Below are 25,377 nucleotides of genomic sequence, written 5' to 3' on the forward strand. Positions count from 1 at the left end.
CTGTGTAAATAGCTGGGGCCAAACATGATGTTCTCCTCACAGGCAGCGTGTGGCTGGCGGCATTATATGACGTCACATGTGACGTATAATGCAGCCGCCCGGGGCGAACGCGCTCTGCCTGTGCAGGAGACCGCAGTGCACACACCGCTCCCGTCCCCTGCGCTGCTCCTGCTGATTAATACATGTTACAGGCCTCACTGGCCCCGGCCAAGCCCGCTCCTGGTTCAGTACCTACATACCGTACAGTAGAGCAGCCCCTGCTCAGTGGAGTGGCCGGCCCACTGGGAAAATCCCCGGCAACCTACATGGCCAATCCGCCCCTGATTAGGACCCAGCTATGGTCAGTGACTCCAACGTAACTGCATTGCCTATTGGAGTCTGAGGTAGTCTGAAATCCACCTACTGTTTAATCAGCGGCTTAAACGGCTACTCTGCCTACCCCCCTGCTTTACACTGCAGATCTGCTTTTTCAGATTGGCTGCTGCATATAAGCACAAGCTCAGCAGGAAATCGGTGCATGGAGAACCCCTTATCCCAATGTCCCAGGAAGCAGTCGCTGATGAGAGGGTGTGAACCATGGACTGCTTTAACATTCACCCCCCCCCCCCCATATAGAATGCAGCATACTGATTGATAACCAGGTTTTATTACCATGTACTATTTTATCTGTCCTCCCATAATCCCCCGCACAGCAGCCCAGTTCCAGACACTCTCCTCTCTGGACTGCACCTACAGCACTCTTCATCCGGATACTCTCTGCTCACGAATAGAATGCAATAATTACAGTGAAGACTGACACAGCAGACAAAATGGAGTGGGTGGGGTTACTTTGCATTAGGAAGAAAGTTTATATGCCATTTGGGATCTGTGGAAAACCATATGACAACCCTCACTGGAATTTAATGGCTTCCATTAGTGGTGGTCACCGAGCACCCATATGGTGGACTGCGATAACGCAAGATCTCAGTTATCCGAGGCATCTCCCTACGGAAACTGTGTTAGTAGCAAGAGCTTGAACGTTTAAACTAATGTCATTTTATGAGCACAAAAATCCAATCTATTGTTCTCTGTTATCAGCCTTTTCAGACTAGGACGAGGCTTCAATGGGATTACGGACAGGAAATCCAGAAAAATACCTGCCCCCTCCCTCTATGATCTCTACTTATCCCCAGTGCTGAGAATATCTGTATACATAGGTGTGAATGAATGGGGTTAGTACGCCTTTAAAGGGACTCTCTTAGGACTGTGTCTCTTTAATACAAATGAGTCTTAATCTCCCCAAAGGGGGTGAAAAGATTCTGTTATATTCATTGTATCCCATGAGAGGATGGGAGAATGGAACTTTCATGGAATCCTGAACACGAACATTGGTTACCATGACAACGGGAAGACGCACCAATGACTGACAAGTGACAACCCGAGAGGACCGGCATGCTATATAAATAGGGAGAGCCCCGTTCCCTGGCAGAAAATGAGCAGAGGGGAAGTGTCAGGATGGAGAGGGGCATTCTCCTTGTCCTAGGAGGGACGTGCTTGGCCCTGACCCTGGTACCATTGAATTTTATTGCAGCGGAAGCAGGTAAGAGAATTGTACTCCTTCCTTATCATATGGCTTGGGGAACTAGAAGTCTCAGCAATCCAAGGCAATGGTCCCGACTCAGTCACATGCCATTTGGACTGTTCTATAACCACGTAATGTTTTATTCATGTGAATAACTTTGTAAAAAATAAATAAATAGGTTGATATATATAGTTAAAGCAATTAAAAATTATTCTGTTTTTGGTTAAAAAAACACATTATTTTTGTTTAGATTTTTTTAACTAAGAATTTTTTGTTTCTTTTCGAATCAGGTTTTTTACTTTTTTCTGTTTTTTTTTTTAATAAATATTTCTTTAAAGTGTTTTTGTTTTATTAGATGTTTTACTTGTTTTCTGTTTTTTATTAATATTTTTTTAAGTTTGAAGCAATCGAAGATTATTCTCGGTTTGTGGTTTAAATAAAAAATTTTGTATTGATTTTTTCTACTTCCTTTTTTGTAATCTTGTTTTCTTTTTTTATAAAAATTTTTGTACCTTACCTTATTTTTTTCAGCTATTTTTTTTCTCATTTTTTTAATATTAGAAATATTTCTTTACTTTTTCATGTTTATAAATATTTTTTCTGTTCTATTTGAAATCGGTATGTTCTTTTTATTAATTTGCCTTAGTCATTACGTGTATATATATATATATATATATATATACACACACACACACACACACACACACACACACACACACACACACACAGAATTCAAAGGCTCATATACATATATATTTATCTCAGAAAATGTGCCCAATTTTTTCTTTTTTAGACTGTTGCAATATTATAATGTAATGTATCATTTTACATATATATATATATATATATGCGGTAAATAAAAAAATAAAATGGTGTAGATGTACGACAGGCCAGACCTCCCGTGTGACAATTTGGAAAAACGTAACTATCAGTCCCTCACACCGGTCCCTGTGGGGCTCACATATCGATTATCATTAGATAATGCCTGTTTTGGTGGCGCACTGTTTTCACTCTCTTTGGCAGGGAAGGAGTTAAGAGGAGGGTTAATCCCATCACCAGCGCATTGTGCCATCCTTCCGCCAGTCTGAATGGAATCTTAGGACAGGCCTGATGGGCGGCTACAAAGTTTGTGTTGCCTTCTGTGAATAGATCCTGAATAAGTCTTTGTACGATGTCCAGTTGACTCCTAAAGCCAAATTGTAAAGGAGCGGAACAAGGGGAGAGGAGTGGTGGGCAGGGGGAGGGGGGGGGGGGGGGGTGCCCGTTCCACCACCACCACGGAGATGGACTGATTGAATGAATTCGGTAACTGGGTTGGAAATCTCTTTTGTGCTGTCACTTACGAGATGTAAATGAGTTTCTGGCAGAGACGGAGCTGAGAGAGGATTGTGCGGCCGGAGATATTCAGCCCTGGGAACATAGTGGTGACGGGGCGGCTTCCTCCTTTTTAGAGGGCAGTAGAAGGGGCATGGAGTCTAAAAATAATCAGTTGTCTCATTTCTAGGTATATGCAGTAGGGATTATTTTGTCTGTCTGAATACGGTCTGAGAAAAGGCAGACTATAATGATCCTCAATGAGAAGACCGACAAGAGGTCAGTGGTTGATCGGCTGAGAGGGATCAACTGATCGGCTCACCCACACCAATAAGGAGTATGGGGGAGGGGGCATTTATTGGCTAGCGATTAGCATAGCACTTTTGGGGTATCTTATAAACTCTAAACAATGAATGATGTCATTTAACCCTATAACTGTCTGACATGTAACCAGCCTGCGGCTCTCTAGTTGTTGCAGAACTACAACTCCCAGCGTGCCCTGACATCCATACTAATAAACCTGTGTTCCAGGTCTAACACTAGTTTTGCCCAAGGAACCCTAAAAAAAGGTCCAGAACCAGACAAGGAACCCTTACCTTATAGTCATCTCCAAGACCCCTATTTTGCGGTGGTACCGGCAGCGTACATGGTCACTATATGGCCTATGTTATTACCATGGGGCAAAATATATAGCACAGGGCAGGACGCTTCTTGCAGGTTATGTGTTTCCCGAGGCAGCTGTGGGTTACTTGGATAAGGAACAACACACCAGAAACCTATCTGATAAACGAGGTAAACAGAGTAAACCAGGGGCGTACACAGGAATTTGTCAGGGGTGGGAGTTTTATGGGTAAGGTTATGCATATACATCGTGCACACTCATCTACACATACTTTATAGACACAGTCAGTGCTCATAATAAAGTGAATAAAAGATAACCGCCATACAGAGCACATAGACAAAGCTGCCACACTGTACACATAACTTATGCCACTATACAGTGCTGCCATACTGTACACATAACTAATGCCACTATACAGTGCTGCCCTACTGTACACATAACTAATGCCATTATACAGTGCTGCCCTACTGTACACATAACTAATGCCACCATACAGTGCTGCCCTACTGTACACATAACTAATGCCACCATACAGTGCTGCCCTACTGTACACATAACTAATGCCACCATACAGTGCTGCCCTACTGTACACATAACTAATGCCACCATACAGTGCTGCCCTACTGTACACATAACTAATGCCACCATACAGTGCTGCCCTACTGTACACATAACTAATGCCACCATACAGTGCTGCCCTACTGTACACATAACTAATGCCACTATACAGTGCTGCCCTACTGTACACATAACTAATGCCACCATACAGTGCTGCCCTACTGTACACATAACCAATGCCACCATACAGTGCTGCCCTACTGTACACATAACCGATGCCACCATACAGTGCTGCCCTACTGTACACATAACCGATGCCACCATACAGTGCTGCCCTACTGTACACATAACCGATGCCACCATACAGTGCTGCCCTACTGTACACATAACCGATGCCACCATACAGTGCTGCCCTACTGTACACATAACCGATGCCACCACAGTGCTGCCCTACTGTACACAACTAATGCCACCATACAGTGCTGCCCTACTGTACACATAACCGATGCCACCATACAGTGCTGCCCTACTGTACACATAACCGATGCCACCATACAGTGCTGCCCTACTGTACACAACTAATGCCACCATACAGTGCTGCCCTACTGTACACATAACTAATGCCACCATACAGTGCTGCCCTACTGTACACATAACTAATGCCACCATACAGTGCTGCCCTACTGTACACATAACTAATGCCACTATACAGTGCTGCCCTACTGTACACATAACTAATGCCACCATACAGTGCTGCCCTACTGTACACATAACTAATGCCACCATACAGTGCTGCCCTACTGTACACAACTAATGCCACCATACAGTGCTGCCCTACTGTACACATAACTAATGCCACCATACAGTGCTGCCCTACTGTACACATAACTAATGCCACTATACAGTGCTGCCCTACTGTACACATAACTAATGCCACCATACAGTGCTGCCCTACTGTACACATAACTAATGCCACTATACAGTGCTGCCCTACTGTACACATAACTAATGCCACTATACAGTGCTGCCCTACTGTACACATAACTAATGCCACTATACAGTGCTGCCCTACTGTACACATAACTAATGCCACCATACAGTGCTGCCCTACTGTACACAACCAATGCCACCATACAGTGCTGCCCTACTGTACACATAACTAATGCCACCATACAGTGCTGCCCTACTGTACACATAACTAATGCCACCATACAGTGCTGCCCTACTGTACACAACTAATGCCACTATACAGTACTATAGTACAGTATGGCTTCCGTTTGTCTCTTGTGCACTGGACCCATCATTTTGCCGGAAGTAATAGTGTAGTCGTCTATGCTATTTCTTCTCTGTTGCTTCTGGCAAAACGACGGGTCCAATGCACAAAAGAGACAAACGGAAATCATGGGCATCGGCTCCGTCACCATTGAAATCAATGGTGATGGAAACGCAAACCTCTGGTTTCCATCGGTGTCAGTTTGTGGCTGCTCAGGGTCCGGTTCTGATGGAAAGCTCCAATGGAACACCAGAACGGGACCCCAACGCAGATGTGAATGAAGGTGGTCAGCACATATATATTCCGCATCTTTGTAATATATTGTGATAACATTTTGGGCTGTTTTCATTTACTTTTTCAGTTCATTTAGTATTCCAAAAAATAAACAAATCATCCATTGCTTACTGGAAACCATCAAAAAGCAGGAGCTAGTTGCTGCTCACAGATCTGATTATGACTGTATATAGCTTATCTTAATAGCATATGGATACTGCTGGTCATTAACACATTCTTATCCAAATAATCTCTAGTGAGCACTGCATCCCCTTTATTATTGACTCAGGCACAGCACCATACATTCAGTTGTGGTTGTGCCTGGTACTGCAGCTCAGTCCCACACACTTGAATGGGACAGAGCTGCTGTGAGCTACAGTACCTTCAAGGGGTTTTCTATTTTGGACTACCCCTTGCTGTGTATCACACCATTCGGAACAACCGCCATTACCTAATGTTATGAACTACTCACAGTGTGAAAACATTTTTATAGGACCACTCCAGGCAAAATTGATACACTGTGTAATGCATAGTGCAAGGACTGAGGGGGCGGAGCATGACACAAGGATTCTCTCTTTGATGGTCTTTGAATTCCTGTGCCATGTGACACCCACTTAGGGCCTGCAATAGGCATAATATGTTGTATCCGTTTTGCCTGGAGTGTACCTTTTATTAATACCGATAGGGTTTGTTTTTGGGGTGGCAATCTGAGAAATTGCCCTGCACCCTGTTTTGTAGGGACCCCGAAGGATGGAAACCCCAGGAGCAAACTAAAACCAGCCTCATTTAGCCGTATATTGTGGTATTATTCAGGAATTTAATTGTAGTATTATTTGGAACTATATGGCAGTATTATATGGCCTCTTGAAGGGACAATTATTTGGAAAGTGCATGTTACTTGGGCAGTATATGGTGGTATTATGTGGACTGCATTTGGAGTATTATTTTTGTACTATATGGCAATATTATCAGATCTCTTATTTGGGTACTTCACACTATTTGGCACTATATGGTGGTATTATTAGGGATTGATATGGGTATTGTCTTGGCACAATGATAAGGTCTCTTTAAGGGAGTATTAGTTGGCTACTGCATATTATTTTAGCACTATATGGTAAATTATGTGGACTTTGTATAGAGTATTAACTTGGCACTATATGGCGGTATTACAGGGATAACTTGGTACAAAATAAACTATAAATAGCCAATGGGGGGTCCCCACTTGTTGGGCTCCATTCTCTATTTAACTGGCCCCGATCACCCACCGTGGCTCTTGGCCTCCTGGTAGGCCATCCTTACTTTCTTAGGTGGTTTATGGAAGGGTAATTCCTTTAAAGGCACAGAACCTAAATATTTTCTTCCTCCTGCAGCTCACAAATCCGATGCAGGCAGTGATGCAGGAACCACTCTCATTAATCATTCCTCCATGGTCATCCAACGCTTGCAGGAGCTGCTCCAGAACGGCAACTCCAGTGACAGCACTTTACGTATACGCACCACCAACTCGGATGAGGTAAAGATCATCCACACTCATCAGCTGCTGCTTATCCTACAAAGTGATGTCTTTGAAGCACTCTTAGGGAACCAAAGTGTGGTGACCCTACTAGAGCCGCCGGAATCTGCTGTTCTTTTTGAGAAATTCATAAGGTAAATTTTTAAGTACTTTAATAAAATATATACAGTGATAAATTGAAACTACTATGGGAACAAAGAGACGGAAACCATCAACAAGCTGCTGTTGACAGATCAGATTCTTATTTAGTCTCTCAATGTGGTAATTTGAGTCTATGAGGGTATGTTCACATGGTCAGTATTTGCCTATGGCAAATCCAACGTGTATTTTACAAGAGGCTGACACTTGGATTTTTGTTGCAGATGTGCTGCGGATCCGACAACTATTGGCCCCATTGTTATTTAATGGGCTAATCCGTGGCTTTTCCGTGCGGTAAATTGAGCATGCTGCAAATTCTGCACAGATTTTTCTGCTGAATGTGAATGGGGAATTAAACACTATTCACTAGCATTGAATTTCGAATGCGAGTGGATTTAATGAGGGTTTAGGTGTGGAATCTGCAACTAAATCCTGAACATGTGAATCCAGCCTAAAAATGTTTTGCTATGAATAGACAGTCTGATTAGCTCATTAGCAGGGGTCGGATTGACATTATACGACCTCCTCTACACATAAAATACCTAATACGGGTTTCAGATATTGATATGTTAAAGGGGTTCTCCGTTTTGGACAATCCCTACTTGTTAGAAGGTTCGCTCGACAATAAGCAGATGGCAAAGTGTCCTCCTGTTGGGACCCAAATTGATCTGTTGTAAGTTTTTTGAAAACCTGTCAGTAAGTGATCAGTTTGCCTACAGCACCACTACAGGTGAAACCAAGTATTACACATTGCCCATACAAATCAATGGGTTGTCTGTGTAATGCAGGACAGAAAAGGTCCTCCAGAGCGAGAGATGCTCCTTTTAACGGTTCTCCACTCTGGCCAAGAGATGAGGATCTTGAACAGAGGACCCCCTTTGCTAACTCAAAATTCCATAAAAGGCTGTTTTCAAATGGAGTTTTCTAAACTGGACAACCCCTTTAAGTAGACAAATTGGATTTTCATGTCTTAATGAGCCAGGCCGTCCTATGTAGTCACACAAGCCATATATTTTTTAATGAAAATAAAGCCATAATAGGATCCATCAATAGGATCCACAATACTTGCTGATGGTTTCCAGGCCCCAACTAATAAACTCTATGTTAATCTACCTGAGAGAGGACAGTCAACAGTAAATCGTGATAAGCTAGAATAAAGGTAACACACGTGTTCATGTCTCTCTTTTAGGTATTTTTATTGTGGAGAAATCTCAGTCCAGTTAAATCAAGCCATACCACTGCATCGTTTGGCCAGCAAGTACCACGTCTCAGCGCTACAGAAAGGTGTCGCAGATTATATGAAAACCCATCTTGCCAGTGAGTCATCTCAAGGCCACGTAGTAAGTTGGTACCATTACGCGTTAGGGATTGATGATGAAACATTGCAGGAAAGCTGCCTGAAGTTTTTGGCCTGGAACCTTTCCACTGTGATGAGTAGCAACGAGTGGGTGACCGTGAGCGATGACCTCATTGTTTCCCTTCTACAAAGATCTGACTTGGTGTTGCAAAGCGAGTTAGAATTATATGCTTCTGTTGAAGAATGGGTGAATAGGAACAACCCAGAGGTTTCCATAATTGAGAAGGTTCTGAGGTCTATCAGGTACCCCATGATTCCTCCAAGTCAACTTTTTCAAATTCAGAAGCAGTCAATGTTGTTGACGTCCTACCAAAAGGTTGTCCAGGATCTCCTGTTTCAAGCCTTCCAGTTTCACTCCGCTTCCCCTCTACATCTTGCAAAGTATTTTGATGTCAACTGTAGCATGTTCATTCCTCGGAATTATCTATCCTCATCCTGGGGCTCCCAATGGATCATTAACAACCCTGCCAGGGACGATCGAAGCCTCAGCTTTCAAACTCAACTAGGCCCAAGCAATCATGACACCAGTAAGAAAATTACCTGGAATGCACTCTTCTCTCCACGTTGGCTTCCAGTCAGCCTCCGACCGGTCTACTCAGAGTCCGTGTCTAGTGCTTCTCAATCAAACCGTCTAGAAGAGGGAAGGCCACGGCTGGTGGTCACATCTGCCATGAGTGGAATAGATTTTGCTGGAGTGACTTTCCAGAAAACTGTACTGGTTGGAGTAAGAAGACATCAAGGCAAGGTATTTGTCAAGCACGTCTACAGTGTCCACCAGAGCACCGATGAAGTGTCGGACTTCTTGGCTCATGCTGATCTGCAGAAACGGACCTCAGAGTATCTGATCGACAACTCCCTTCATTTCCATATTATCATCAAGCCTATATACCATTCTTTAATCAAGGCCAAGTGATATGGATTTTTGATAGTAATCACCTAATCTCGGGCAATGATGCTCAGTGCAGAACCCAGACATTACCATGGACCTTTCCTTTTACAAAAACTTGGATCTCTCTCCAACATGGTTGACTAAGATCTACTCTATTTAATCCACACCTCAGCATCACCAGGTCTCAACTGCATTGATTTCTGAAGTTGCCACCACTATACAGACTCCAGTTGATCTTGGACCAAACACTGCGAGGTGTACATCTAAGATATATTGTGTTGGATTTTAACCAACTATATTGTGGAGCTACCCAACTGCTTAATACAGTTGTGGTAAAAATGATAGATGTTTTAAGGTTCACATACCCTTCCACGTGTTTGGTCTGGCCCGATTACACCAGTGAATTTAGTGCACCTACTTACTGCCATTGAAAAATGTTTTTGGTGGGAAGAGCTGAGACCTCCACCGAGTCATAGGACGGCATGAACCATAGTCTTTTAACAGTCCCATAGATTTCAATGGGAGATGATCTTCATTCAGAGCTATAAACATTTCCGGGTGAAGCCAACAGAAATCAAAAGTGGCACGGCACTCACCAGAGCACCATAGCTCCTGTATCCTACTGATCAGTGGAGGCCTCAGCTCATAGACCCTCACCGATATGACATGTCAGATGATGTATAAAGGTACATTTTTAAGATAAAAGGATAAAATGTTGGCCTATAGACCAGTGGTCTCCAACCGGTGGCCCTCAAACTGTTGCGAAACTACAAATATCAGCCTGTCCTGACAGCAACAGTCTGTCAGGGCAGGCTGGGAGTTGTGGTTTTGCTACAGATGGAGAGCTACAGGTTGGAGGTCAGGGCATTCTTGGAGTTGCAATTTTGCAATGGCTGGAGAGTCGCAGGTCTGCTGTAGACCAATTATTTTAATATGATATTGCTTTAAGTTCCCTTGATACAGACACTGAACCAGAAGGGGCTGCTGTGAAGTATGAGGACTTGCTGCCTCAGAATACCAGCCAGCAGAAGCTCAGCAAAAAATGCAGCCTGGACTCCAATGATGTCATTGAGATTATTTTATTCCAATTTAATTTATATAAAAAGACAGTCAACAAAAAAAATCAGTACAAAGAATACAAAGTTCTGATCCAGACACTGAAGAAAAAAAAACAAAACTTTTGGAACCCTTTTGTCTCCTCGCACTAGAGAGGACAATAAAAGTGCTCGACATGTAAGGATGTTCGGTCTTGGATAATGTAGTTCCTGTTTATGGGTTTTAATGGGTTTATAATAAAACGCATTGGTTTACAATGGTGTGAAATTCTTTAACATAATAATTTAGAGTTTAATACATTTTAATAAATAATTTCCCTGGTGGTCTAGTGGAGCTTAGAGGTTAATATTAATATCATTTATGGTGAAAAAGTTAATCTTAAAGGGGTTAATGTGGTGAAGAAGTTGATGTCCTGGTGGAACCAGTACACTAGTGTATTACACAGTGAGGACGGACAGCGGGGTGTTCCAGCAGTAGGACTAAACTGGAAACCAATTAGTATCTTGGTGTAAGGGGGTTAGGGGTTAATATTAAAACCACAGTTTGTCTAGCTTGATGTACAGCCTAAACCATAATATCCCTGTGGATATCGGTGGTTTAGGGATTCATATGAATACTCCTGGTGGTGTAGGGTGGTTTAAAGGACCACATGGACATTTTTTGTGGATTTGGGATTGAGATTTTTGTCACAAAGTTGTATTGGAAGTTCTTATTGATAAACCATACCAATTGGAGTACATGCCACCATATTAAGATGTTTGGCCCCTTCCTAGGCCAAAAATGTATCAGCTGGCCACTTGTATACCTTCATACCCAGGCATTAATAGGGTGGTTTAGGGTTTATAATCCATAAAATCCCTGGTGGTATAGGTTGGTTTAAAGGTAAATATTAATATCCCTGGTGGTTTAGGGGCAAATTCATTATTTCCCCAGTGGCCTAGGGTGGTTTAGGAACTAATATGAATATCCTTGATAGTTTAGGGTGGTTTAGGGGCTAATCCTTAATGTCCCTGGTGGCCTAGGGTGGTTTAGGGGCTAATTCATAATTTCCCTGGTGGCCTAGGGTGGTTTAGGGGCCAATTCATCATTTCCCTGGTGGGCCAGGGTGGTTTAGGGGCCAATTCTTCATTTCCCTAGTGGCCTAGGATGGTTTAGGGGCTAATTCATAATTTCCCTGGTGGCCTAGGGTGGTTTAGGGGCCAATTCATCATTTCCCCGGTGGCCGTGTGTGGTTTAGGGGCCAATTCACCATTTCCCTGGTGGCCTAGGGTGGTTTGGGAACGAATATTAATATCCTTGGTAGTATAGGGTGGTTTAGGGGCTAATCCTAAAATGTCCCTTGTGGTTTAGGCCTGGGATTTAGGGTACAGGCTCCAGGTGACCAGGCCTAACAATGCCAATTCTGACATTGTATTGTAAGTCCTCATTGTCACACCATACCTAAAGCAGTACATGCCACCATAGCCCTTTTCCCCGGCACATATTCACCAGCTTTCCACTTAAAAACCTTCATCTTTAATTTCAATGACGCAACAGGTGTATGTAAAAAAGACCAAAAATAAATAGACTGTATAGGAGTGAATTCAACCTCCCGATTATTATTGTAAATCATTGTTTCAGTGTCGACATATAGAAACTTTGACTTAACAGTAGACGTTTCACAGCAAAGTTATAGTTAATTTGCATAGTACCAAGGTTTCATAGACCCTGTAGAGGTATCCAGCCCATTTAATGGTTGCCCACACTATACACAATAGTTTAATTGTCATCTCCTCAGGCCTCAGCCCATTGCATATATGAGATGAAATGCTCAACAGCATCATCTTGAGATCGCGTGCTCGCCAACACATTGGCACGGAGAAGGAAAAAGTTGCTTCTTGTGTTAATACCATAATGCCCATTAGTACTTGTGTCCAATGTATCCAATGTGCTGGATAGTTCCGAACTGACGGAATACAGCAATCCATGTGGAATAATCCAGGTCATAATACAAAAAAAAACAAAAAACGCACAAAGTTTACACTAAATCTACAAAAAACGAGAATTTGATAAATTGTAGAAGGTTTTTTGTGGGTTTTTTTAAATACATTTTTTACTTTGCCTGGAAACTATAGTGATATCCAATGAGAAGCAGGCACTCTATGGAACAGAATAGTCGGTCAATTCTACATAGCAGCAAGTAAGAGTCTCCACTGGTACCCAAGTGGCATTTGGGTATTTCGGAAATCTGTATCCCCATAGACAAGAGACGTAATACGGTTCTGCCAGGGTAAGGATTTATGAAAATACCTTTGTTGAATGCAAGATTTCCATACTGGTGAAAAAATGCCCATCTCTCACTTTAACCTTCGGCAAAGTTCACCAGTGGTCAAAAATTTCCAAAGCTGGTATATATTGGGGCAATGCTCATCGGTCCATTGGCCCTAGAGGAACGTTCCAACTTTTTTAATATTTCCGTACCCGTATCTCCTTTCCATTGATGCCACCAGCGTTTCCAGTGTTGTAGTTGAATCTTGGCCGCTGGTTGGTGGGAATTTGCTTCTTGGTATTGCCAGGCTGGTTGTGTTGGGATCCTGCTCCTTGATGGTCTCCAGCTTTAGCCATATTTCCTGCGTAGGTTACAAAGAATGTTGTGAGAATACATGGCATATTAATTGCATATGTCATTAACTTCTGATCAATGGGGGAAAACTGATGGGACCCTAATTATCTTAAGAATGGAGGCCTTCATACCAGGCAAAGAAAAGCCCAATTAAAGAGTACACACAAGACCTGTCTAGACCCCTCTCCACTAATCATGTTCTTCTTAAACCTTGCTGCCAGATCACACAAGTTCCATCTACTTGGACCCACGGGTAGCTGAGGGGGCCCACATATTGCCCTTTTGTGACAATGCAGAAGATGAAGACCAGTAGTGGACCCACAGATGAAGAAGTCAGTAGAGCACATTACTCTCCAATAAATTTTCTACCAATTGTTCGGCCAAGAGCTCTGGTTCATAGAGGGGAGTCCTGAGGGGGAGCCCACTCTATTACATCCATGTGCCCAAATACGGCAAAAGGACAGGTGTGTCCTTACGGGACAACCCCTTTAACGGACATTGTGTAGCTTGACACCGTGATGTAACTAGGGATAGATTAAATCGCTAAGGCACAACATGTAGATTTTTTAAGTCATTCAACGGCTTTCTTGTCATATTGAGTAGGAGTTCAGTCGGAGCCACCGCTTTCCCTGGGATGTCTCTATATGGACTTGATGTGACACCCACCAGCCTGGTTCTGAGGAAGCTTGACCTGTGCTATAGGCAACACAATTTTCCCGCGACTGTTGATGTTCTGAGGGATGTTACTCTGGATCTTGTGGTCCGAGTTGCTCTCGAGGGCTCGGTGTCGAGAAGGATGGTTCTTTGGTCGCACCAGCTACACAAACAAAAGCGGCAATAAGTTAAAAGGTCATGTGGTTGCAAAGTGGGAATTGCCCAAGGTCCTTATATCCTAGGAGGCCAGCTACAGGATGGGACGCTCAGAAGCAACTCAAATTTACCATTGACCCCTAGACCACCAGGGATTTGGCAAAAAATTTTTGCTCAAGGACCCTTTTCTATAAAAGCAGCACTGTCACTTCGGATGATAATTTGGGCTCGAAAGAGTAGGATTATTTTTGGTATCTGATTGGAATTGTTTAATATAGGAATTTTGTATGTCCTTACCCCTTGGCCAGTGACCTCAAATGACCTTGACCTCTTTTTTCTGCGCTTAACTTCTAACGACTCCTCCCTTTTCTCCAGTTTCTGCGCTCCTTTCTTTTGTGCTTGGTTCCAAAGTCCTGGTGAATCTCTCCGTTGGTTGCCTCCTCTTCCTACGGCTATTATCTCACCAGTGCTGGTGGAGAGGTTGTCTTCACTGGCTGCGTGGTGGAGTGGAGAACTTGGTATTTGCTGATCTCTGAAAGGATTGTCCTCACTCTCGCTCAGAGAATGGACCGACAAGTTGCTCCTCTCTTTCATAGGTTGAAGTAGTTGTGGGCGGTCATTTTCAATAACTCGGTAGCGTCTCCGGGCCGCCTTCACAGAAATGCTTTTAATGCTGCTTAGAATCTCCTTTTTCTCTGATTTAAAAAAAAAAAAAAATCTAAAAGTTTCATCAACAGGTCACCACCAAACACCCCCTCCTCCATCATCATGAAATCAAGAAAGCCATAGACATTGTCAGCTTTACATTTTTTTAAATCAAACAAGGTCTTGTAATATCCTAGAATTCGTACATCCCCGTGGCCATACCCAGAGGTTTAGTTTAAAGTTTTGCCCCCCAACCCGAAACGGTCACGTCATTTAGTAAACAACTGCCCTCTAATATGCCTGGCCACGTCTCTCGGCCGATGACGACATGTTCCAGCATTTCTTTTTGATTGGCGAGAGGAGGGTGGTAAGAGCTGCATGTGACGGCCAGAAAACAGAGACATGGATGGTGGGGAACTATTCACTGTCTGGTCACATCGAGGATACTTATGTCGTAACCCACAGAAAGGGGGAGACCAAGCTGAAATTTTAAGATTTCAACCTGGACCAGGTCATCAGTGGTCAATACAAGATGGTAGGTTACTATAAATGGCATCTGTTGAAGTTTTTGGTGGTAAGGTGGAGGGCTTGGGTCTAATAGGATCTCTAGCACTGGACACCAGAGGTATGTCTCGGGTCTTTTGCCTGGTGTATAGCGCATTGTGGGCCGAGTGGTTGCAGGAGTCACGTGTTCTTGTTACAGCGCCACACCTGTTTATGTGTTGTGTTTGGTTTTGGCAGCTCCATTAAAAGTAAATGAGCTGTAATACTACATACAACCTGTGGGCAGGAGTGGCACTGTTTTTAAGACGAAAACAGCCATGTTTTTCAATTCCTGTACAACCCCTCTAATGTAGGGTACAGGGTGGAGATTGTGATTTAGGGGTTAATGTGCAGAATGCGGTTATAAGGACTCTGGGGAGGCCAGGTGCTTTTATGTTATTTCCTCTTGGTCATTGTAGGAACTGTACTTTGCGGTAAGTTTGTGTGGTGGCGTTATATAGACCACTAATCCCCAATCTGGTGCCTCTTACCTTTCCGTGTTAATGCAACCTTGTCACTGTTGTCAGGAGAGGAGTTTATGTGGGTGCTTCTTACTAGAGTATCACGTGGAAAAGACTGAAAAACAATCAAAGAATCAGAAGAATAATGTGTAACCAAAAGTTTTATCATTGGAATCACAGATACATTTAATAATTCCCCTAATAGGCCTTAAAGGGATTGTTCACTGTGGACAATTTTATTTTGTTAGAAAGGTTCCCCATTGATGAGATTATTTAACTGCTGGATCAGCCAGTGATCATCTGGCAGCAAGTGTTACATTTCCCTGCAGTGCCACCGCAGGGGAAGTTAGGCATTACATGGTGTCCATTGATATCATTGAGCTGTCTGTGTAATCCATGAATGTGCCGCATCCGCCAGAGAAAGAGACGCTCTTTGTAATCACTCTTGCTATTAGATGAGGGCCCTTAATGGGGGTCCTCCCTCTAATGAGGTTTCAAAACTAGACTACCCCTTTAAATCGTGACTGTCGTAACTTTAATGATTCGAGAAACATTTCTAAAGTTAAAATGTTTTAGAAATAAGTTTCAAGGCTTTTTTTTTTCATTCTGAGTGTCCCTCCCATTATGCCTCAGGTTTAAGTTTAGACTTTTTAACCTGGGAGGAGCTTTTCCCTACATGTATTTTGGTCTCTCCATTGAAAAATTAAATGTTACTAAGTTAGCATTAAAGGGCTAGCATATCCACAAGGATTACGCTGGGGACTCCACCAGTAAGTAAAATGGCAGTCCCATAACCGCTAATTGCTGATGCAAATCAGCCGCTTGTAGCGTTGGTTAAGCTAGCTCCTCTCCTTTGGAGTCTATTTAAGTTACGACAAGAGCCAAGCAAGCAGCTCGCAATGCAGTAGACGGACGCAAATAGAGGTTAGGAGACCCCCTTTTAACTACCTATCAGGCATTTATGTCATGTCAATACAACCCCTGTTCTTATGTTATAGAGGGGTACCCCTGCTTGGAAGCCCCTTGAGGCAGAGCCACTCACTAAGACAAGCTCCGGCACGGATGTACCTGGTCCATTCATGTATTAGATGGTCAACCCGTCATTTGAATGGCTGCCTCAAATACTTAATTTGGCTGGACAATATTTCCTCGGTCCTCGTAAATCTGACCACATTTTTTAATCCCATAATGAACGGTGCCAGAGGTGTCTGGGAGACTCTAATCCCCCATCTATTATAATATCAGGTGAGTTTGGCCGAGCCAACCATGCGTGTTAAACGGTGGAACCTGACGTGTAGTAATCGAATGTCTATTGCCTACTAAGAAAATAACCCGGATGCCTCTTGAACATAAATGAGCAACGGCAAAAGTTATTACCGACCTCTTTGCGGACCATCCCATTCACGTGTATCGGAGGTGGAGTCACCACTGTGGAGTTTTTAAAGTGCCGAGCACGGGGACTGGTTTTAAACACTTTATTTGCATCACTGGTGAGAAAGAGAAGACATGAAATAAAGGATTACATTTCTTCACCTCCAATAAGAAATAGTATCTTGAACAGATGCCGCAAATACAAAAACTCACTACAAAAACTGGCCAATGAGGGATACATATCTACCATATAATAGGGACTGTTACTTTAAAAGTGGTCCCATGATGAGGTCATCATATCATATAGATAACAAGAGATTACCATGGACGTTACTGTTTCTTCAAGGATTTGTCCACTTTTTTTCAACTTAGATTAATTGTCCCCCTCGAATAAGCGAATGACAAATTGGTGGACTCTGACTGCTCTAGGTTACCTAGCAGGAACCATTAACACCATTGGGTCCTACTCAAAGAAAGACCAGCAGAGCATCAACTTAAAATGTACCATGCTCTACTGACTACTTCAAGGAGTCCAATCACTGGGCTCTATCTCCTACAGAAGGGGGATCGGAGAGTGCCTCCAGTTGCTGGTCCTTTGGGCAATAGTTGACTGCCCAACCAAATCTAGTAAAAATTAAGGAAGAAACAATCAGATCTGTGGCATATATTGAGTGTCCAACCTCTCAGTCTCGGACAGAAGTCGAGGAAGTATTCTCCTGTAGGACTCCCTATTATTCAGATTTCTGTTGTCTGATCCAAACGTTCGGACACTCTCTTGGTCGGAGTCTGGTTCCTGGGACGTCTCTTCCGCTGTGATCTGAGGAATTTTCGGCAAAGAGTTCTGGCTATCCTGCAGAGACAACATTACAAGATGTTATGGAAGAAGAAACTTTAGATCTCTTGGCTCTACATTACCAGTGGTGGATTGTTTAGGTAGAAGGAAGGTAACTCCAGACTCAGATTTGATGCCCTTGGGTCTTCACCAAAACAACTTCCTATAGAAGAACATGATTTAGACTTACTTACTTTTAGGGCCATAACAGAAGTTCTGTCAATTATGGTTATTCGGTCCAAAGTGCCGTCTTCCAGTTCTCGCAAGTAAAGCTCATACAAGTCTTCCAGACGGGGAGGAACAGTCAGGTTGTGATCTACAAGTAGTTCAAAGATAAAAGAAGAATATTTTAGGGAAAAATTATCAACCCAATAAGAACAAGCCACATAGCAAGGTGGCAAGTAAGTTTTGGAACCTATGGGAAATTTAATTTAGTCAAGCAATTGGCCGCCTTGAAAATCGCTAGATATTTCTATTTTCGAGGCAATTGGATAGATTTAGGGACGAGGGATTGGGTGCTCAGTCAAAGGAGCCATAAGTTGGACCAAGTCTCCCTAGCACGGCAGGTAGAGTACGGAGGAGGTGGTGAGTTAGGAAAATGACAAAAGCCGTATGGCCTTCGGTGATGGGAAGTCTATGGGGTGGTGGGATAGTGTCTTCCCCGGAGTAAGGTGTGTTGTAGGTGGTTCGGCGGGAAAAGGTGTAGGTTCAAGAATTAAAGGATAGCGTAAGGGGTGGAGTGTGAAGAGGGTTTGAAGGAAGGTCAGTACTCACTTTGGTACGGAAGACCATGGTGAGTTAACTACTAGCTACACGTCAAGGTGAACTCGCACATAGGGGGACACTAGGCTGTGCAGCAGGTCCCCAGGATATGTAGGGCCTGGTCAGTCACAAAGACCAGACGAAAGCCGGCAACTGCCCAGTTGGGTTAGTTGCAGCAGGCGGGCATAAGGGCCTGGTTCAAGGTTTTGGGAGATAATAGCAGGAAGTCGCCAGCCCGGAGAGAGTTGAGTTGCGACATACAATGTATTTAGAGTGTTTTCTGTTTAAAGAAAGATAGCGCATGCCACAATTTTGCCAAATGAAGACTGTGGGAGTGTGTTCATTTACTGGGGTAAGGGGACAAAAGTCTCTAAGGTTAGAGCACTCCTAATGTCACTTCCGTTCCCCAGTGAAGTAAAAGAAAAGACTGACCCACCGTTATCCCTAGTAGTCCATGTTTAGCTTTGGTTGGCCAAAAGACAACCTACAATTTGAGGGGAAGGTCCTTCATACGTATTTGGAACCTAATGGAAGTCCTTACCAGAAATGATCCGTCTCTGCTGCTTGATGATCTCATCACATAGACACCGATGTTGTTCAAATTTCTGCACCATGTAGTTCTTCTGCCGTATCATGTTGTCCTTGAGCAACGCGTGGGACTGCATCTCTGTATTTTCAATCTCCAGTTCATGGACTTTACACAAGAGGCTTAAGACCTCCCTCTGCTCCTCAGAGCTAATTCTCTTTGGTAAAATTTCCTCCAGTCTTCTCGCTCGTTGACGGATTTCCTTAAATCGCTTCTCCAACTCCATCTGGAGAAGACATGATAGAACCTGAAGGACAGACACCATGCCAACACACACAGAATATGGAGCATTATAATAGTCCTTATATACAACTTCTACCCTAAAGATCAGAGTAGGGATCATATACAAGTCAATAAACTTGCCATATAGTTCCTTCATTTTTTTTTTTTAACTCCATTGCTTATACAGAGCCCGCAGGTCCTCCTGCTCCCCAGCTGTGGTCTGTATAAATCTACACAGAGTATCTCTACTGCTTCCATAGTTTTTCCTAATTTCACACCACCAATAAGCTCTTGTAGGTTGCCCGTCATTGTAAAGATTTAAAGGGTATGTACACTTTGCAACCATTTTTTTTTTCGGCTACAATGCCGTAAACAAAAAATACGCAACTTTGCAAAGTCTTCCGTTTTGTGTTTACAGCTCTAATGCAGGCCTATATGTTACCATGACTAGAGACTACAAACAAACCCTCTGTGTAATGTGACCCTGCAGTCACGTGTTATTTTCCTTTATCTAAAAAGGAGACAGAGGAGTGGAGTTGGTTGCGAAGCGTACACATCCACAGCGTGCAGGACGATCGGTCATTTATAGAAGGCCGATTTACTGCGGTTAGTAAATTATTCCTACTTGTAACTACTCTTTTTTAACATGAGGTTACCATTAAAATGTAATACTTTGCTTTACTTATGCTTTACAATCTTGATTTATATCTTGTACTCCAGTCACATCCAAAGCTACATTCAAACTACTGGTCTCTTGTTTGCTCTCAAGTTGCAGAAACTCACATCTCATTTCAGGTCCTTTTCTGGGCAATGCGCCACTGTGGTGCAATGTGGGAAATGTACAGTACAATGTACAGGGTTAGGGGTGTGTCTGTCAGCGCAATGCTGACAGATTCCAGGTGCCAATCAGCGAATTTTCAATGTACCTCCAAATATGACTGGAGTGGAGGGCACTCACTGATCAAATATTTAGTAACTAAATTGATGCTTATACTGATACCTTCTGGCGGCGTAGCTTGCTTTGATCTACTACCAACACGTGAATGTTCTCTCTGGCCGTCGTCACCTCTGGTGGTTCCATGATGTCAGACTGGTCATCTCCCGTGTCGGAGTCCTTCTCGCTATCGTCTTTGCCATAGGATTCCCTCCTCAGCTCTTCTCGCCACTTGCGGACTCGACGTGTCTTTTCTTGCTCCCAGCTGTAACCATAAGATGAGATCAAGTCTTTGCTTGTGGCATATAAAACTAGTTAGAAGTAGGTACAATGCTTCACCTACTCGGCAATGATGAGGAAATGGCGGGAAGTCTCCATCTGTATTTCCACGTGGTTGTTCTCCAGGTCCATTAGCTGTTTGCGGATGTCCATCTGTTCCCTAAAAGCCTTTATCAGCTGTTCCCTGAGCTGGTCCATCTCCCGTCTGTCATAGGGCAATGTATGGAGCTGAACCTCGGCTGGTAGACATAAAATCAGATGTTTTAGGGTGGCTCTAAGGTTTGACGTCAACTTATTACTTAGATTTACCTGCCCAAAAGATGACAAGAATTACCTTGGATGTTGCGAATATCGCTCCTCTCATTCCTCATCTGCTTCAAGCCCTGCTCATCAATCTTCTCCTTGAGTCTCTTGATCTCGTTTCTCAGGTCTGATATGATACTGGTGTACTGGGCGATGTGATAGGAGACATTGAGAAGGTTGCGTTTCACCTGGTGGATAGAGGAAGAACCAGTATTTATTGTATCTATATCAACCGATGCTCCATCTTGGAGTAATTTTAACCATTATATAAGAGACCTGTATCATGACATATTTCCCAAGCTCAGTTCCTTGGATCCGTAGTGTTTTTTTAGAAACTGGTGGGAGGTTCCTCCCGATGACATGGTCATTATCACTGTCAGAATACTTACCTGTCCCCGATCCATCACTACCTGAGCCTTCAGAAGAAAGCCACAGCTCAGGTCCACACCAAGTTTTGGAAGAGGTTGCAGAGGTCATGGATGACGTCTTCGGGAACCCAGAAGATACAGTAAATTTTTGCCCTTTTTTTACAAGTCCTGTGGTGGTGTGTTTCTAGAGTTTCCGATTATCTTGGATGAACTTCTTGCTACTGACCCCGCTTGACCCTGACCTTGGTCTTGTCACTTAACTCTGGTCCAGCAGTGTCTCCTATCCAAGTAATATGCCTGACCAATCTGTAAGAGCCACTCCAAAATGCCAGCTACAGCGGTCTACCTCCAGCCACCAGTCTTTCCATCCAATCCTGGCATATTGACCTACTGTGTCTACTACTGGGGTGTCTTCTTGGGCAGGCGAGATCTAGCTAGGAGTCACTACTCTTGTCCTTCAGATCTTGGCTCCTCTCAATTACTCTAGGGTTTGGGTACTTTATAGAACTGAAAAAAGGTCAGATGACAATTGCAGAATACAGGTGAATGGGCTGTGGCAATGCCCACCAGTGCATTGTTACAGTACCTGAGTGTGTATAACCTACGAACAACGACTAAAAGGCAAAATTGGAAGGAAATTAGATTTTCCCATCACCAAATTACATAGATAATTTCCACCCATGGAGCAATTCCAGAAATAGGTACTGGTTCCAAACAATATCCACCATTTCGGCCTTTAAAGTGGGTACTCCTATACATACCCGCGTCTTGATATTTTTGGCACGGTCAGCGTAGGTGAGAGTATTCCGGGACTCCTCGAAGGCACTGCTGGCCGGACTAATATGAGCGATCATCACAGTGCGGCTATTCCCACCCAGAGAATCCTGAAGACAAAAACGAGTGTGAGTAAGGGGATACATCGGAATCTAAAGTTTATTTTGGACCTCAGAGCTGACAATCTAGATGGAAGAGAAGACACTGCTGATCAATAACAGTTGATTGGTTTGTTGAATGGACTATACCTTCAGAAGTCTGGTCAGCTTGCTGTCTCTGTAGTTGACGTACTTATTTCCCCCTCTTTCACTGAGGGCATTGATACAATTGCCTAGGGCCAGCAGGGAGCGGTTGATGTGAGCGCCTTCCTTCATCCGCTGACCCCGGTTCTGAGTCTGCAGTAGAAAAATTAAATGTAGTTTGGTTATAAATCAGCAAAATCATGGGAGGTTCTAGGACGGTCACTGATAATAGGAGAGGGGGGGCTGGCTCTACTGTGGGGGCACTGTAAATAGCACTATTATGGGGTCACTGTAGCGTGCACTGTTACAGGGTCGTTGTGGCTGGCACGGTTATTGGATCGCTGTAGCTGGCACGGTTATGGAATCAGTGTAGCTAGTACTATCATTGGCTAGTACTATCAATGATCGCAACAGTACTATGGCACTGTTGCAATGATTGTTATGGGCGCAGTGCTGGCTCTGTGGTGATGGCACTGTGACAGGCATAGTTATGGCAGCACTGAGGCTCTCACTGTTAGGGGGGGTACTGTAGAGGCCGGCTCAGTTCCGGGGGCACTGCGGCCGGCTCAGTTCCGGGGGCACTGCGGCCGGCTCAGCTCCGGGGGCACTGCGGACGGCTCAGCTCCGGGGGCACTGCGGACGGCTCAGCTCCGGGGGCACTGCGGACGGCTCAGCTCCGGGGGCACTGCGGACGGCTCAGCTCCGGGGGCACTGCGGACGGCTCAGCTACGGGGGCACTGCGGACGGCTCAGCTACGGGGGCACTGCGGGGAACACTTATGGGAACACTGTCACTGTTACGGGGGCTTCACGTCCAGCGCTAAATAATTTGCCATGGTGCACATTTCATGCCATCTTTCCTGCCTCCAAAACTTGTGACATATAATTAATTGGCTTTCTAAGAAACGTGTTTGTGTAGATGTAGATAGACATGAGACCAGAACCAATAAAAACGTATATATTCTGTGCAAAAACGTTACAAAACATATTATTTCTATAGTAATAAAACAATACAGGCCTAATACACTCACACAGCGCAAAGTAATACTGCCTAGACCCACCAGGTGGCGCTGTATAACCGTGTAATTCACATCACTATGGTCAGGGTTAGACGGATCAGGGAGAGTGTCAATCCTGAGGAAGGTGTCCGGTTTCTAATAAAAGGGCACGTCCATTAAAAACTTGTTACAGAGGAACAGGGAACAAATTCTCTAAAGCCTTTTGTCCGTGAGGGATGTTATGCTACAATGTGATATTAATAGGCGCGCTCTCCCCATAGTCATATAACACATTTATGCAGCGCCGCTTTGTATGTAAATTTATTCATAAAATCAGTCGCCCAATGGGAAAATAATTAACATACATGGAATCCATGATATGAGGAATGGTCTGGTTAACATATGTAGATCAGGCATCTATATAGGCCGAGTATTTTGGGATTTTGCTCCCTACTCTTTATGGGATATGCGGTTTATTATACTATGTACACGATTGTTTGCGATTTTATTACATTGGTTACAGTGTGATCCTAGGACTTTGGATTACTCGAGCACACGTTACCTGCGAAGCCCTCTCTGACCCGGCCAGGTCTATCATGAAGAGTCGTCCCACGCGGACCTCCTGTGTGATGTTCTTGATACGGTTCTTCTGCCGGACAGTCACCTGGAGGATGGCGTGAGAGCGGGATGAGGTTTTATTGGCCGCAGTGGGTTCCTGGGTCCTCTGCTTGTTTCCTTTCATTAGCAGCTGCATGATCTAGATGGACAAGAAGATATAAGTCCTCCATTGTCTGTAAGGACTTCCCAGTATAGAAGTGCAAAAAGGGGCAATTGGCATGGGCCTCTAATATCTGGGCCAGAGTGATTGCCACATCATGAGAAATTGCTATACATTAACCACATTCCCTATGGCACGATTATATGGGCACCGTATGGTGGCATTATTTTGGAGTGATCTTTTTGTTGCTCTACAGAGGTATTTTCTGACATACAGGGATATTATTTGCGCACTGGATGGCACGGAGGAAGGGGACCCTCATAATATATTGCCCAAAGTCCCCTATGGGCCTTTATGGGTGCTGCTTATATAAAACTAGAACCAAATAAAATGTATCATCATGGCACCTCTTTGGCGTTGATGGTGGACACCTCGGTAATCCCAGCAACTTGAATTACTCCCTTTGAGTCCTCTCGTAGGTCCAGGTAGCCCAGCGCTGGGTTCAGTAAGTCTCGGATCATTTCATTGTAGATCTGTAAAATGAACAAGATGGTTTGACGCAACCAGGGAATACAGCAGCCATTGGATTTACAGTTTTCGTCCCTTGTCACCCAGCTTTGCCAGACTCCAGAGTGGTAAATGTGCCTCGTTAAGCAGTTATTTTTTTGCACATGGCATGGCACATCAGGACACTAGGAAAGTAGGATGACAACCCGCGTAATAGCTGTAATGGCAGAAAAAGATATAACAGAGAAATGGGAACAAATGTTTGTGTGTGTGTATGTATGTATGTATGTATGTATTTCTGTATGTATATGTGTGTATTTCTGTATATATGTATGTGTGTGTATTTCTGTATGTATGTATATATGTGTGTGTGTATTTCTGTATGTATGTATGTATGTATGTGTGTGTGTATTTCTGTATATATGTGTGTGTGTATTTCTGTATGTATGTATGTATGTATGTATGTATGTATGTATGTATGTATGTATGTGTGTGTGTGTGTGTATTTCTGTATATATGTGTGTGTGTACTTCTGTATGTATGTATGTATGTATGTATGTATGTGTGTATTTCTGTATATATGTGTATATATATATATATATATATATATATATACACACATATATATATATATGTATGCATGTATGTGTATTTATATATGTGTGTATGTATGTATATATATTTATGTATATATGTATGTATTTCTGTATGTATGTTTGTGTGTGTTTCTGTATGTATGTATATATGTATGTGTTTCTGTATGTATATATTATGTATGTATGTATGTATGTAATGTATGTATGTATGTATGTATGTATCCTCAAATCCTCCAAAATACGAGACCGCACACCTGGATAGTGAAAAAAG

General features: G+C 43.4%; 2 protein-coding genes across 2 annotated transcripts in view; one reads left to right on the forward strand and one right to left on the reverse strand.

Annotated features, from left to right (window-relative positions):
* The first annotated feature begins 1,455 nt into the window (after positions 1–1,455).
* Positions 1,456–10,811, forward strand: BTBD17 (BTB domain containing 17). The gene is made up of 3 exons (XM_075846247.1): positions 1,456–1,579; positions 6,972–7,248; positions 8,442–10,811. The coding sequence occupies exons 1-3, from the start codon at positions 1,495–1,497 to the stop codon at positions 9,520–9,522; spliced, it is 1,443 nt and encodes a 480-aa protein (XP_075702362.1). The 5' UTR covers positions 1,456–1,494; the 3' UTR covers positions 9,523–10,811.
* Positions 10,562–25,377, reverse strand: part of KIF19 (kinesin family member 19) — a 52,505-nt gene continuing 37,689 nt past the window's right edge. The window contains exons 6-20 of the mRNA XM_075846246.1: positions 24,411–24,536; positions 23,848–24,042; positions 22,295–22,441; positions 22,034–22,156; positions 20,936–21,092; positions 20,666–20,840; positions 20,389–20,587; positions 19,122–19,392; positions 18,013–18,134; positions 17,667–17,836; positions 16,997–17,102; positions 15,646–15,730; positions 14,264–14,661; positions 13,823–13,973; positions 10,562–13,163 (exon numbers count right to left, since the gene is read on the reverse strand). Coding sequence (XP_075702361.1) covers positions 13,000–13,163; positions 13,823–13,973; positions 14,264–14,661; positions 15,646–15,730; positions 16,997–17,102; positions 17,667–17,836; positions 18,013–18,134; positions 19,122–19,392; positions 20,389–20,587; positions 20,666–20,840; positions 20,936–21,092; positions 22,034–22,156; positions 22,295–22,441; positions 23,848–24,042; positions 24,411–24,536 — 2,589 coding nt within the window. The 3' untranslated portion in view covers positions 10,562–12,999. The remainder of the gene's footprint in view (positions 13,164–13,822; positions 13,974–14,263; positions 14,662–15,645; positions 15,731–16,996; positions 17,103–17,666; positions 17,837–18,012; positions 18,135–19,121; positions 19,393–20,388; positions 20,588–20,665; positions 20,841–20,935; positions 21,093–22,033; positions 22,157–22,294; positions 22,442–23,847; positions 24,043–24,410; positions 24,537–25,377) is intronic.

This window comes from Rhinoderma darwinii, chromosome 13 (assembly GCF_050947455.1).
Source record: "Rhinoderma darwinii isolate aRhiDar2 chromosome 13, aRhiDar2.hap1, whole genome shotgun sequence".
NCBI classification, from domain to species: domain Eukaryota; kingdom Metazoa; phylum Chordata; class Amphibia; order Anura; family Rhinodermatidae; genus Rhinoderma; species Rhinoderma darwinii.